This window comes from Pteropus vampyrus, unplaced genomic scaffold (assembly GCF_000151845.1).
Source record: "Pteropus vampyrus isolate Shadow unplaced genomic scaffold, Pvam_2.0 Scaffold25, whole genome shotgun sequence".
In the NCBI taxonomy this organism is placed as follows: Eukaryota; Metazoa; Chordata; class Mammalia; order Chiroptera; family Pteropodidae; genus Pteropus; species Pteropus vampyrus.
Genome location: NW_011888806.1, coordinates 12,678,177 through 12,693,588, shown reverse-complemented (window position 1 = coordinate 12,693,588; position 15,412 = coordinate 12,678,177). Strand labels below are relative to the sequence as shown.

At 33.6% G+C, this 15,412-nt stretch overlaps 1 protein-coding gene across 2 annotated transcripts in view; it reads right to left on the bottom strand.

The window, feature by feature from the left end:
- Positions 1-3,381: 3,381 nt before the first annotated feature.
- The window catches only part of HPSE (heparanase), a 31,860-nt gene continuing 19,829 nt past the window's right edge, over positions 3,382-15,412 (bottom strand). The window contains exons 5-12 of one of the 2 annotated variants that reach the window (XM_011356341.2): positions 14,667-14,835; positions 14,288-14,335; positions 13,712-13,805; positions 12,960-13,066; positions 11,774-11,888; positions 8,889-9,007; positions 7,681-7,827; positions 3,382-3,754 (exon numbers count right to left, since the gene is read on the bottom strand). In XM_011356341.2, the coding sequence (XP_011354643.1) occupies positions 3,595-3,754; positions 7,681-7,827; positions 8,889-9,007; positions 11,774-11,888; positions 12,960-13,066; positions 13,712-13,805; positions 14,288-14,335; positions 14,667-14,835 (959 nt within the window). In that variant the 3' untranslated portion in view covers positions 3,382-3,594. The remainder of the gene's footprint in view (positions 3,755-7,680; positions 7,828-8,888; positions 9,008-11,773; positions 11,889-12,959; positions 13,067-13,711; positions 13,806-14,287; positions 14,336-14,666; positions 14,836-15,412) is intronic. The other variant, XM_023528453.1, reaches the window with a different exon arrangement.

Sequence of the window (15,412 nt, the reverse complement as noted above, 5' to 3'; positions counted from 1 at the left end):
TCTAAATAAATACATAAGTTGCATGTAATAAAATAACCTAAAAAAAAACAATTCAGAAACTAATGGACTATGATCAAATATGTGAAAATAAGGAAAGAACAAATTCAACTTAAATTAACTTGTCATAAAACCTATAGCATTTAATAGTAATAAAAGGGAAGATTAAATATTTAAGTACCTAAATTGCTCTAGGGCTTTCCAACCCGTAAGTTTTTAAAATTGAGAATGGTATAAAATTAAAAAAGAACAAGAGAGGAGTCTTGGAAACAAACCCAAATATCTGACCTAGGGGTGGAGTGAGAATGGGAATTTGCACGTTATGTTTTTCTAAGGCATATAATACATGAACCAGTCATCAGTAACATTTTCTATAAGGTCACCAAGGATATGTATAGTTGAAACTAGTTATTCATCCTGGATTACACAATGTAATTACCAGGATTCTTAAAAGTGGAAGAGGGAGGCAGAAGAGAGTCACAAAGAGATGTGACTATGGAAGGTCAAAGCGATGCATTGTGAGGACTTGACCTGTCACTGCTAGCTTTGAAGATGGAAAGAGGCCTTGAACTAAGGAATGTAGGTGGTCTCTAGAAGCTTAAAAAGGCAAGGAAATAGATTCTCATCTAAAGCTTCAAGAAAAGAAGAGCCTGACACCTTGATTTTAGCTCAGTGAGACCTGTGTTGTACTTCTAATCTATACAACTACAGAATAATAAATTTGTGTTGTTCAAGCCCCCTTCCACCCTACCCTTCGGCTCCCAAAGAAACTAATTATTCATTCCACTGCTATTTAAATTTAGTTTTAAACATTCCGCCTTTCATTTTGTATTGTCTGATAAACAGATGGGTGCTTATGTTAGTTTTGTTGGCAGTCAAAATTCTGGTTAGAAGGATAATTCTGGTTAGAAGAGACTAATCATCCATGAGGTGATTCAACAGGTTGATTCAACACATCGGAATTTTTTAAAAAGAAAGAAAAAAAATGGGCACACTACAGAACTGACAAGGCCTGAACACATAATTTTTACAACAGAACTTGGAAATTCCCATTCTCATGGAGATGAAGTGAACCACAAGGGTGAAACTAAGACAAAATTAAAATAATAAGTTGCAGATAGTAAATATATTTGATTGTTTAAATACCAATAGAAACGTGTGGACTCAAAAAGTCTCAATGATGACGCTACAGGTGAGAGCTTCCTTTAAGGAAGTTTAAGGAAACCTTAATAATAATGCATTTAATATTCACGAAAATATAACTGAGAACGTTCCTTTCTTCACATAACCATGCCCCCAGTCTTCATATAACCATTCACCATCAGTAAGGGCTCACTAGAGATAATTTTTAAAAGACTTTTTAAAGTTAGCAGACAATACGTTTGCAGGTTTAAAACATCATTAAATTTTTCTGTATATACAAAATCAAAATACCTAAGCTAGTTTCAAACTTGAATGTTCTTTTTCTGTCATTAAGGAAACAACTGAGTGGCTACTGTGGGCCAGAAAATATGCTAAGCACAGGGAATACAAAGATGATTAAGATATTGTACTTTTTTCTTACAGGCTTAAAGTGAAGTTAGAAAGATATATATAGATACAATTATGTGTATCTATACACATAATTGCAAGATGCATTGTAAGTGTCATGGTAAATGTCTAAACAGCTATAGGAGCAAAGAAATATAATTAGAGCTACTTGAATGATAGGAGAGGTATTGGAACTGATGTTTGAGCTGGGTCTTAGTAAATGTGCAAGTTTGCCGTATAGAAAAGAGAGTTAGAATAGGCCAAGTAGAGAGCAGAAGGAGCAGCACCAAAGGTACAGAAGCAAAAGGTAAAAGAGGCTGTATGTTCAGACTTCTCAACCATTATATGGGTGGAAAACAGAATTTATGGAGAGAATGACAAGAGCTGAAGTGGAAGAAATAGGCAGGTGCCAGGTTATGGAGGACCTGTGTGCCTATAAGAAAGGGGAAGCCATTTAAGACTTTTAAGCAAAGTCAGGCAGAATAATTAGGAGAGGATGATGATTATTATTAATATACAAGTGAAAATTATACCTTGAATTTATTAAATGGCAGCGAAGACAGGAAAAAAAAAAAACCCAGACAGGACAAGACTTTGATCATGATTGAATCTACATGCCGAGGGAAAAAATTGTGTTTGTACCTGATGATCTCTTTTCTTCAAGGTCAACTTTTTTGGTGTTAGGGAGACTGAAAGGACAAATAAAAATAGGAGGTGTAAACAACACAATGAAGAAAAATAAGCCTTCCTAATGTAAGGATCTGTAGGCTTAAGCTTTATTAAAAGCATAATCAGGTGATGTTGAGGTTATAAAAATTGCTTTTATTTCAAATGTGAAAATGTAAAAACTACTTACATATAAAATTTAAGGGTATTCAAACATCGAAACTTTAAGTTCTAGCTTTAGCTCCTTATAAACGTAATCCAATTTAATTCAGACAATATTCATAGAGGCATAAATATAGAGAGGATTATATTTCTAAAAATTAAGATACAGGAGAAAATAATACATTCTGTCACTGATAAAAGGACAGAACTGTAGAGGTCAGTGCTACAGACTTCCTAACACTCTCTCCATTCCAAAAGATTACTAGCAGATAATTACAGGAATCTTATTGATGTTGCCAGTCACTGGGAGAATGGTCATGTGTCCCATTCCTAACCAATAAGACATAAGGAAATACCAGGCGAGGTTTGCTGGAGAGGCTCTGTGAAAGGGTTCAAGTCTGTGAAGGAGACACAGAAAAATTGCTCATCTATTTTCTCCAGATGCTGCCAGGTCTGAATGCAATAGCTACACCTATCATGCTACCAGCTTGAGAATGAAGCCAATACTAAAGGTAGCAGAGCAGAGATGGAAAGAACCTGGTTCCCTGCTGACATATGAGCTGTGGAGCCTACCCCGTTTGAACTTCTTGTTATTTGTGATTATGAATGTCCTTATTGTTTAAGCCATATGAATCTGGGTTTTCTGTTACTTGCAGCCAAAAGCTTCCTAACAAAAACAAGAACTGAAGGTAGAACAAAAATAAACATTAACAGATGGTAATAATATACTGCATTAAATTTTTCCTCTTGGCAAATCAATTTCAGTTATATGAGAAGAGAAGCAGCAGCTGAATCTAGCTCACTGTTAAGGTGCAAAGAGATGGTCTTCTTTTATAAACTATTTGAAGGTTGTGGAGGAAAGAATCTGACAGCCTTCTAGTAACTGTTTTTTAAAATAAAAACAACTAAGCACTTTCTTAAAACTAATAATATATCCTTCACTTACTTGCATCCTGGCTGTATTGGGAGCATTCATATACATTTTAAATAAGCTTAAATAAAAATAGTACATGCAAAGTACAGGCATAGTGTTTGGCATAAGGTATTATTATTTGTAGTGGTCTACTTAGAGAAAACAATATTCTGTGCTATATAGCACTGAGAGTGTCCCGGTGCCTCCAAAGTTCCCACGAGGTGATTTGTAATGTATCTGCTTGCTTTCCTGCAGCTTGATTTTTGCTTTCCTTTTATCAATACACTTGAAAAGTCAATCTCAGGGCTAGCATATGCCTTTCATTTTCAAGTGCACACGGCAACTTTGGCATTTCTAATAACAAAAAATCCATAAGAGAAAGCTGGCAAGCCCAGTGAACTTCCTGGGCGAAGAGGTTTCTCTGTCATAGCTGGCAAGGTTTGATCATCCACCATCTTCAGAGTTTGACCATTGAGTTGGACCGATCTGCAAAATGGAAAGATGTCCAAGTTAGTGAAGTTTTGCATGCTCCACCTTCTCTATAAAAGTTGCAAGATCTTTTTAAGACCAAAAAAATGTTTTGTAGCAGCTAATATTACATAACTATATTCAACACTATATCAGTTAGGCATTTGACCTAGATGATCTTTAAACTACTTTGGTAGAGTTGAATAGTTTTGACAGGGACCATATGGCCTGCAAAGCCTGAAATATTTACTATCTGGCCCTTTACAGAAAAGGGAATACATGTAATCTATACTAGGCAATATAATGGAAGAATAAAAAGGATAAATATGACATAACTTCTGGATTTGTGGCAATTTTATTTGATAGCAAATAGTTGAAAACATTTTTATATAAAGCAAATATATAGAATAAAATGTAAATTTTACAAACTTAAAAAATGACAGTCAATGAAATTTCCTACTTGTAACTATGGCCATAATCTTCTAACTCCCCTTCCCCAGGAGATATGCATTCATTTTCTTATATTGTTAAGATATTTTGGTAGAATGTATACTGCAGTGGTGAAACAGAAATGATTTTGTTTGGTTAAACCATGGATTCCAAAAATTTTGTTTTATTTCTTTATTTTTTTGCATTTCATTGTTGGAATTCAAATTCAAAACTAAGTCAAAAAATGGAAGAAAATGTTAAGCACAAATGTTATTTCTTATGCACATTTATTATTTTTAAATCAAATGATGCATGTTCACAGCAACAAATGCAATATAAACAAGAGCTCATGAAGAAAGCTTTAGTCTCCTTTTGGTTCTACAGTTACTTCTATAATTTTAAATTATGGAATTTAAATTATGGAATAGAGATATAAATGTTTATATCTCTATTATCTTTTTCTTAAATGCTTTTAACATTGTGAAAAAAGTTAGCACTTTTTTATTGTTGAAAATTTAGAAGTTTAGTTAAAGTCAGAGTTATATGTATGTCATATATGTAATTCATGTAATATATGTAGAACACTTAAAATGGTGCATTGCATGTAGCAAGCACTGCAAAAGTATTATCACCATTGTTATTCAGAAATAAACATAACAAAAGCAACCTGTTAAATTATTATAACTATTTTTAATATTTTGATGTATATTCCTTCATCTCTTTTCTACACATGCATAATACATATGTATTTTAATTTAAACAAAATGAGTATATTATACATAGTCTCTTAAACTAGATTCTTTTTCCCTTATCACATCTAAACATTTGCTCACAGCATTACATCATGTTAAAGGCTGCACAGGATTCCATTGTGTGAGTATACTAGTTATTTACTTATGTTATGGCCTAATGTTACATATTTGGTCATTTCTAATTTAGCATTATTATAAAGTTTCTATTTTTAAATATCTCTTATACTTTATCTTCATTAAATATCAGTCAGCAGAAAAACTGGGTTCCATTCAACCTTGATTAGAGGTCCAGCTCTGGGCTCTGTACCTTAAAACATCAATAAGATGCCCACATTTGTGCTGGCAGGTAACAGCCTGCATTGCGTTTGTACTTAGTCCACATGCACCAGGGTTTGCTTTCATGCCTGTATCACATCCGTTTTTAGATGAGCTCGAGAAGGAAATGCCATGACTATCACCAGGAAACCACAAACAGAAATAGGTTTTGAAAACATCTCTACATGACAGTAAGAGCTATTATGCATGACATTGAGGATCATTAACAAGGGTACACCAAAATGTTTCAGAAGTACTTTTGAAGAGGCTACAGAGTTTAAATGTAAATCTAATCATTGTAAATTAATACCGCTGTGGGTTAAGATGACTAAACAGGGGCAAAATACTAATACCATCGGGCTATATTGTTTAATCAGCTATAAATACAGCTAAAGGATGCTACCAGTGTACGGAGTGTAAGCTTAAAGCATGCTGATTATTTCTGTATCAGAGTGGGCAATAAGGTTAGGGTTTTACTTGAGGGTAGTATCTTGTTTCATATTTAGGTTTTACTTGAGGGTAGTATCTTGTTTCATATTTAGGTTTTACTCGAGGGTAGTATCTTGTTTCATATTTTGAAGTAAGCAACATGATGATGAAGAAATAGAAGACATGCTTGTGAAGTTTCAGATGAAATAGAGCTGGAAGACAATCCAATTGTTTTCAAATAGTTGAGAATTATTCTGGAGAAAATGAGTTATCTGGCATTGTTTCAGATTAAGAGTAGCAAACTCAAATACCCACAAAGGCCAAGGAAGTTACATATGCAAGTGCAGTAGGACAGGCATAAGATAACAGGGTCACATAGGGACAAAAGAGAAGTAAAAAGCCGAATGACCTGTCTAAAGTACACAATCCCAATTCAGCTCCATCTAGTTGAGGAAACAAGCCCAGAGTTGCTAGAGTACCCATTTTTAAAGAAAAGCTAGAAACCCAGATATTTTAGTAATTGTCAACTGTTAAATGTTGACAACTAATTAACAATAAAAACAGTGAATGTCAATCTCCCCTACTGGAAAAAGAAAAAAAAAATCCTCTAAACCAACTTGTCCACAGGCATGAGGTATAGTTTCCAACCTCTGCCCTAGAGAACAAAAGTAAGAGCAGCAGAGAAAAGGCACAGAGAGCCTCACCTTATCCTTGCCAGAAATAACAGCCACCAAAGAGGCTGGAAGCTCCAACAGAGGAGGAATTAAACAGAGCTCAATGTCCTCACCACCTATCTAAGGTTAGACTAAAATGATCTCTTAAGACACTTCCTACTCTATAGTGATTATTCAATTACTTCAGAAAAGCTTTTCTCTTATGAGCATTGGACACAAATATGCTAAAAATACCCATTTCAAAAAGAGTGTCAGAACCCAGATAGAGGAAAGTATCTGTTGCCCAGATGTGTATTATTTACGACAAGGGGAAAAAGGTTTAAAGAGTAGAAAAAAATGGGTGAGTAAGCCAAGGTATTTTATAAAACATGCAGTTCTATTAATGTCTATAATGTCTCTATATGGAGAGACACTTGGGAAAATTTGTGGGTTCCCTCTCCCTTTTTTCCATGAGAAGTTTTATGATTATAGTTATAGTAAAATAAAGCATAGGGAAAAATAAAGGAATGGTATCCAGTGTTAATAATGCTTTTCTATGGGGGACAGGACTTTGGAGAAAGCATGCTTACTGTCCTCTTTCAGGTTATGATGCTAATTGTCACTGAACATATCACTCATATAATACTTACGAAGATGGGAGGAGATGGTGAGAATTTTGTAAACTCTTAATTTTTTATGTTCCAAAGTGAGAATAGTCATGATGAAGAGAGCACCTTCTAACACATATTGGACAAAAATCTGACAATGTTTGTGTGCCTAACTCATCAAGGCTCATAGTCATTCTTGGATAGTCTGTTGAATATGATCTTTTATAAGACATGGCTTTTAAAACCAAAATGTGTTTGAACCAACTTTAAATGATCCACATAAAAGGTACATTTCTGGCCATTTTTTTTCTTCCTCTAACTGATGAAAACTACTTTAATCTATAAGAGAATCATACCAAGCTCACATAGTATAATATTTTACACCAACCCCCATGCCTTTAATAGCAATTATATATAGGTATATTTTGCTTTAGTGACAGTGTTACCAAGAATTGTAAATCTTTTTAGAGCAAATAATCTAAATGCATTGAGTGGGTCTCGATATATCAAGTCTTTTTGAAATGCAAACTATTCCTTAGGTAACTGCTAGTTTGTGTTCATATCCTTCTGTTTTGGACTTTCAGAGTAAGTTAAAGCTGTATTAATAAGTATTCATATATAAACTTCCTGAATATTAAGAATTGTCAGATTTCAAATAATTGACTTGCTTTTTCTCCCTGTCAACACTCTCTATTCTGATAAACACCAAGACATTTGGTGTTTATGAAAGTTTGAAATGAACAAGAAAAATTACTCACTTGGAAAATAATCCATCAGGTCCTGAAGGTTTTACAAGGTATTTGTCCACTTGTTTGTCAAATAAATAATATGGTAACTGCAAGCGCTTGGTGACATTATGGAGGTTTAAGGCATACAGAGTTAAATCTCCTTCTTTATACCTTGGGCTAAAAGCAAATAGTCTAATTCAATAAAAATATTTATTAAATTTAAGCAATTAAAAATTTGATTACAAATATAACTATGGATACTAAGTATCTATAATGATGATGGGCCCTCTTTTTATCCTTCCTTTTTATCCTTATATTTATGATAATATAAGAATACTGATGTGGTCCTTTTTGAAAACATGATTTTGCTCTCCACACCACCATTTTCCAGGCTAGAGCACTCTGAGACCTTTGTCGCTTTGCCAAGCAGAGTTGCTAGGAAGCTAGTCAGCCCATCATGTTCAACAAAGAAAGGTTAAATGGTAAAAAGTGCACTTTGTGGGTTCATGTGAATTCAAATTATAAACAGTATAAACAGGGGCTTTTTCTAGTCCTTTGAAAAGAGTGAAGCAAACAAGAAAAATAAATCTATTGATACTTTTCAGAATTTGTCCATCCAAACTATTCCCCCACTTCTTCCTGGTGGGGCCCTCGCTATCCAGAGTTCCAATTCACCAGAAATTGGATAAGGTAGGTGGCTATTTTAGCTAGAATTAGTATTTTACTATCATCCTACCAGAACACTGGACTACAAAAAGTCTATGGCTAGAAATTGGGTTGAAACTTTTGAGAATAAGATTATTGTTCTTCTTTTAATTCTTCTTCCTTATTAAATTTATCAGATTTGATACAAGGGCATAAGTATATTTATATAATTATTCATTCATATAAATATCTATATTCACTCAGTCATTTAATGAAGTAATTGTTCATATTAAAATACATTTGTACTATTCCTTTTTTATTGAAATTCAGAGTGTATTTCTATTATAGATTATGACAATTAAAATCATTGTAAAAATATTTGCCGGACTGCAAATGCTAATATTTAAGCTGTTTATTTTTTAGTGAGACTTTGGCACCATATCGCTATGAATATGGAATGAATATGGACATAAAAAACAATGACATAGCTTAGACCCCTTGGATAGATGGAGGAAAACAGGGCATTAGAGTAGGAAGTTATGTGCTTACTAATTAAAACTTGTTGGGTGGTAAAGAGTGTGTTGCATACTTACTGGTTGATGTTTGTGCAGTGAAGGTATACGCGAAGTTTGCTCCTGTCTGGACCTTTCACACTTGCCATTAATACATTGGTGCCCACCAGTTTCTTGAACAGAAGAGAGAGCCAATAATCCTAGTTGTGGTGGTTGGGAAGGGGAGGGACAAAAATAGATCTTTACTTAATTCTTTATTTAACAAAAACAATGTGAAGCAAATAGCTATTCTACAAAGACTATGATTGTTATTCTAGAGGTATTTAAATAGGATTCATCTTTTGGTTCGTGTTACCCATGAATCCTAGGGCAATATCTTGTATGTTGCTTTTTATCACTGGAGGACTATGTTTCCACAATTCAGATGTCCATGCCTGCTAGGGGATGTAACTCAAGAATACAATTCATGGTTCAGAGTTAGTTTAAATATTTTTTGCTGTCTGACATCCAAGAATTCAAAGCAAAGTTCAAAGCAGAACTTTTAGATACATACATACATACAACTTTTTAAAATAAAAGTTCTATCTGTTTAAGAGATTAAAATATTTTTCTTTAAAAGCTTATAACCCCCTAATAAAGTAATAGATCAGGCAACAATCATCTCTAGTAGCTATTGAGGTCAAAAAAAGAAGGACAACCAGATATTACATGTCTCTTGATGGAAGCATATAACATTACCAGTTAGTAAAGAATTCTTGCAAAACAAAACAAAACAAAATCTGAATAAGGTCATTCCCCTAGTTCTAACTACCAGTTTACAAGAAATACAGGGGGCAGCGGAACATGTTAATAATACTACATGTGAATAATAAATTTAGCAAAATCCAGAATGTGAGAAATATTAAAACAAATTACCTGGTTTCTTTAATAAACTCCAAAGGAGAAAAAAAAAGGGAGAGGGAGAACTTAAAGATTAATACACTTTTTTTATCAACCAAATGCAATATGTAGACCTTGTGGACTTGAAAACACTATTAAAAACATTTGAGACAATAAGGAAAATGTGAAACGATGACTAAATAATTGATGATATTGTAGAATTATTGTTAATATTTTAAGTTCTGATAATGATATTTTGTTATGGTTTTACAAAGAAGATACATAATGAAATATGTGTGGATGAAGTGATATATCTGAGATTTGCTTGAAAGTAATCCAGTAGGTGGGAGGTGAGGAGTGGGTAAGATTATAGATTAAACAAGATTGGAGATTCATATGCTTTCTCTCTACTTTGAAATTGTCCATAATAATAAGTTTTAAAATAACTAACTCAACATATACTCCAACTTTTCCTTCTTGAGTTGAGGGAAAGTTAGGCCTAACAGGTCAAACAGCTTTTGTTTCTCTGCTTAAATTCAAATTTTCACTTGAGACAAGAATGGATTCAATGAAATGTTTTCAAAGAAGACATAACTTTGGCATGGTTCAGTGACTGGAAGGGTAGAAAGCATACAGACTGTGGAGCCAGTAGTAATATAGGACAACTGTGTGACCTCCAACAAGTCACGTGTCTTCATCTCAATTTGAACTTCCTCATCTGAAAAATGGATCTAAGTTATTTGCCTTGCCACCTTCCAGGATTGTTATGCAAATCGAATAAGAAAACAGACACGTAAAATGGATTTGAGGCAGATTCCCTTGGATCCTCCAGGTGTCAAGTGTACCATTTATTCTTGCAAGCTTTTCTAGCTGACTGTGAACCTTGAGGAAGAAGTATATTTAGCCCATATACAAATGATTCTTAAGCTAAAGATTTATGTGTGGGCACTGAGGAGATTTAAATAACACAACAAATAGCTGGCACTAATTTACAAAGGATGACAGGATAAGCGGGCTAATTTCTACACAGTGTACTCAATGTGAATTTTGTAGAAACTACTTATTTATCTTCCTTGTTAAAGGTCCAATTAAGAAAGGGCCAGCAACAGATTTTGGATATTTCTCTAATGAAATTATATTTGGTTTAACTTTATAAATGGTTCATAATATATTCAAGAAAGAGATTCCACTTTGTACAAAGGCATTTTTAAGAGAATTTTCTAAAAGTTATGAACAGTGTGCTCCATGAGCTTGGACCACTATAGATTAAAACCATTTTGTTGGGAAATCTATCTACAAAGCACAAAAGCCTAGTTTATATTTTGATATGTGCTTTCTGCAAACTTTCTTAGCTTTTCTATAATATTCCTAATTTCCTTAGGAATTATCTTTAGAAAACAGATATCCTCAAATGACATTTTAGACTATAAAAATCAAGGTTTTTAAGTTTCTCACAGCTCTATCTATCATCTATCTATCTATCTATCTATCTATCTATCTATCTATCTATCTATCTATCTAATCTTTCAGGTGGCTATTTAGACAGAAAGGCTATATTTCTTAATTTAGCACCAGACTCAGTAAAAGGTAGGGCGAAAATGAGATATTATTCATAAGTATCTTGAAGATTATTAACAAAATAGCCAATTTTTAGGGTGAGATTTTTGTACAAATACATGGTACTAGCATATATTAAAGTTAGCTAAATTATGATTTCATGACATAAAAAAGTATTAAAGCTCTGGATACTGTAGGCAATTTTAACTTTGATTTACACTGTAAAACATTTTTTTGATCCAAGTTTGATATCTTGTAAAACTGGAGTCATAAAATTTCAAATGACACCTTGACCCAAACGGTCCACACTAAAAAACTTTATTCTTGGGTCTCAATTTCTTCTCTTGAGACACAAAAATGTTAGAATGGATGATCTGTAAGGTTTTCTCCAATTCATCTTTCCATGACTTGGTTACTTATTGAGAAAATTGAATTTATTGAGAGGCTTGACTGTTCGTAGGGAGTTAATACAAGGGGCCCTCAACCTATTCTAATCTACTCACAGCAGTAGGAAAATAATGGTCACTTACAGGTAAGGGTTCAAAGTTTTCATCCACTAAATGGTAGTTTCCAGCTCCAAAGAACACTTGCCTCATCACCACTTCTATGCCCATTCTGGCCGAAAGGCCCAATTTATCCAGCCACCTAAGAGAGTGAAACCAAGCGTTCTTCAGGTTTAGAAAACAAAATAAATCAATCTAATTATATATTATTCTGATTTATTCATCTATGTGGGGGGAATTAACAAGAAACCAGAAAAGTGGTATTAATTGTAAACAAGTCATTCAAATGAAATGGAAACTATTCTTCCCTTCACATATCCCCACACTTCTGCAAGATAACAAACCCTAGATTGTTAACATGCCATGGAAATCCCCTTCAGGGTAAGACAATATCTGCAATTAGACAGTTATTCCTTGCCTTTTGGGGTATTCCTCCCCCACCCCATCTCCATGTGAGATCTAAAGACTACAAAGTTGCTGGTAGTCAGCAGTAGTAGAACATGAAATAAGTAGAATCATACCTAAACATTTATGGACACCTCTTGTCCCCCATCTTTAGTTAATGGTAAAATAAACATCTCCATTCTTTTCTCCTCATGCCTCTCTCTGTATGCTTTATTCTGGGCTTATAAGAATGAGGGTAGAAGAGGAAAGAGAATAAGTCTCTATGTGAGGATATGGAACTAGAGATTAAGTGTGTTAATGGAGTCGTAATGGAAATCTTTAAATTCATTGGTAGCCCCTCATATTTCAGGCTCTAAACTTCTTGGGAATTCATAAATACTGGGCTTCTTGGGAATTTATAAATACTGGGTAGGTACATGTATTATATGTGTCCTTCTCAGAGACAAGGTTCTAGATGCATTCTTTTACAATGTACTTTCTCTCTCTCTCTCTTTTTTTCTCTCTTTCTGTCTCCCTCTCTCTCTTTTTTTTCCCAATGTACTTCTTTAGAAGAGGAATTCTTGGCATGTTTCTGGGCCATAATTAAGGAATAAAACTTCTAAAGCAATTCATTCATACAATGATTAATTTGGGACACATGTTAAAGGTATCCAACAAGTTTTAGGAAGTCATTTTCTTGCAAAATCTAGAACGAATTTTGAGGCTCAGAAACCATCTTTAATAAGAGTTTTGGTTGCTGAACTAGCTCAACCAAATAGAATAAGAGCATGCTGCATCTGGTCCCTGAGGTGAATGCTACTTCACTCACATAAAGCCTGCTGCAAAGGTGTTGGACAGCAAGGGCGCTCCACCCCCATATGCAGAGCTTGTTTCTCCTAACCACACCTTCTTGTGGGGTCTGGTCTCCTCAACAACCTATGGAAGAGGAAAGTCTCCATGGTAACTGCAAACAAAGTGACTGATTACGGTGTTGAAGATTAATGACATTCAAAACTTTGTATTCCCAGATCCATCTGTCCGATATAGTTACAAAATATATTCACAGTCATTTAGTTCTTGGGCACTTTACTTTTATTGGAATACTAGGTGTGAAAGGAATGTAAGTAATCTCATTCTTATGGCCTCTGAAAGTTAATTCTGCCAAAAGGTTATTAGAAATATTTTTAATTTCTAATCAACATACATGGATAAGACCTAATACTAAGGGGGGCAGCGGCGAATAAGACCTACTGCCTGTTCTCTAAAATTAGAAAAATGCATAAATGTGTTTTATATTTTTTGTTCTAAATTATATATATATATAATTTATACATATATATTATATACACATAATATATATAAATTATATATATAAATTACATATATGTATATATGTGTATATATGTGTATGTGTATATATTATATGTGTATACACATATATATGCATATAATATATATAAATTATATATATAAATTACATATGCATATATATGTGTGTGTATATATATATATATAATTTGGCTAAACTACAGAATAAAGACTCTGGTTTTACATTAAAAAAAGAAAAAAAAAGACTATTACCTGGAAAATTTTTTGCACAGATAAAATAAAAGTGTCCAACACATCAGGGTTTAGAAAATCTTCTTTGGTAGCAATTCGTCCATTTAAGTAGTAGCTTAATTATTCAAAAAATATTCAGGAAAAAAAAAAAAAACAACCTTTACTTTTTGCTTTTAAGTTAATTGGCCAAACTTGCTCTCCTTCCTACCTCTTTCCACCCCTTGTTTAAAAAAAAGGCAGAAGTTCTACTAAGGAGAGACCAAGATGGAAGGGGATCAGTTACTCTGTCTTGAGAAGACACAGTCACCAGTACAGGTACTTGTGGCTTACCTGTCCTTTGGCAAGCATATTGGCTTTAGCTACTTATACGCTCCATGAGTTAAATGATAGTGTGCGTTGATCTTGTAGAAACCACCACATTATTTAAAGTAAGTTAAAATTTTTGTTTTATTCATATTAAAATTATAGTACCGTGCTGCTTGAGACACAGTTTGTTTCTTACTTCAACTATAAAGTCAATTAGCAATTAAATGGGAATAATATTTTGAAAACTAGGTAGTAAGTAAAGCCAGTATAAAGAGCAGGAGACATACTTACTGATGCCATGTAACTGAATCAATCGCTTCTCCCCCAGCCTTGAGGAAACTAGAACAAAAAAATCTATTAGGTTATCACTTAATTCTCATATACATAATTTATATGCACAACATACACACAAGAGTTTTATTTCTTAGAAATGAGCTGGTTACTACTTTAGGATCATGCAAACACAAACTTCCTAATGCAGATACAAATTTTATCTTTGGTGCCATTTGCCCCCAAATCCTTGGTATTCTGAGCCAGTCAATGTTAACTTTTTTGGTAAACCATCTAGTCAGGCAGCAAATCGTTTAATAACAGGCAGACGAATGAGAGTTCTTCACCAGAGAGAAATAGTACTTTTAAGAAAAGTGGTTCTGCTTCCTCGAGCTCTTACCTCCTCAGCATCTTAACAGTCTTTACTCGAGGCTGGCTAACATCAGGACCATAGAGTTTTGCATTTTTGAAAGCAGATTTTCCTAGAAGTTTATGCAACTCAATAAAATCTTCTCCTAACTGCAATCCATCGATGAAAATACCAGCCTTCTTCTGGAAACTGTTAGGTTCTGAAAGAGCAATTCTCAAAGTAATCACCTACTTAGAAATTTCTTATTTAAAAGCAGCATATAAAATCAACAGAGCATTTTTCAAATTACAAAAACTTAGAATACAAAGTTAAGGAAAGGAAAATGTCTAGTTATAAAGAAGATATTCCAGAAAAACAAAAATTTGAATTATATAACTGAAGTATGAGGTGATATTAAAAACAATTTGTGATTAATAATGGAGGTATTAAACCATGGATATTTGGGAAATAGTCTGTATCCATTATTTAATAACCTAATTTGCTTTTTTTAAAAAAAGATTGTGGTTAGGGGAAGACATTTAAAAACCGATTTCTACAATTAAAAGTCTCAGTGAGGTAAGCATTATAAATACATTTGAATGAATGTGACAAACCATTAGCACTTTAGTTAGAGTTTATAAATAAATTCCTTGCAAAAAAGAGTTGAAGAAGACAATCAGGAGCTTGATCCAGGTAGGATTGTAATCTGGGAATTTGAAGCTTGAGCATATCATAAGGGTTGTGATGAGGTTGCTGAGATTAACTGACTAGTTGAGAAACAAAGAAAGGATTAGGAA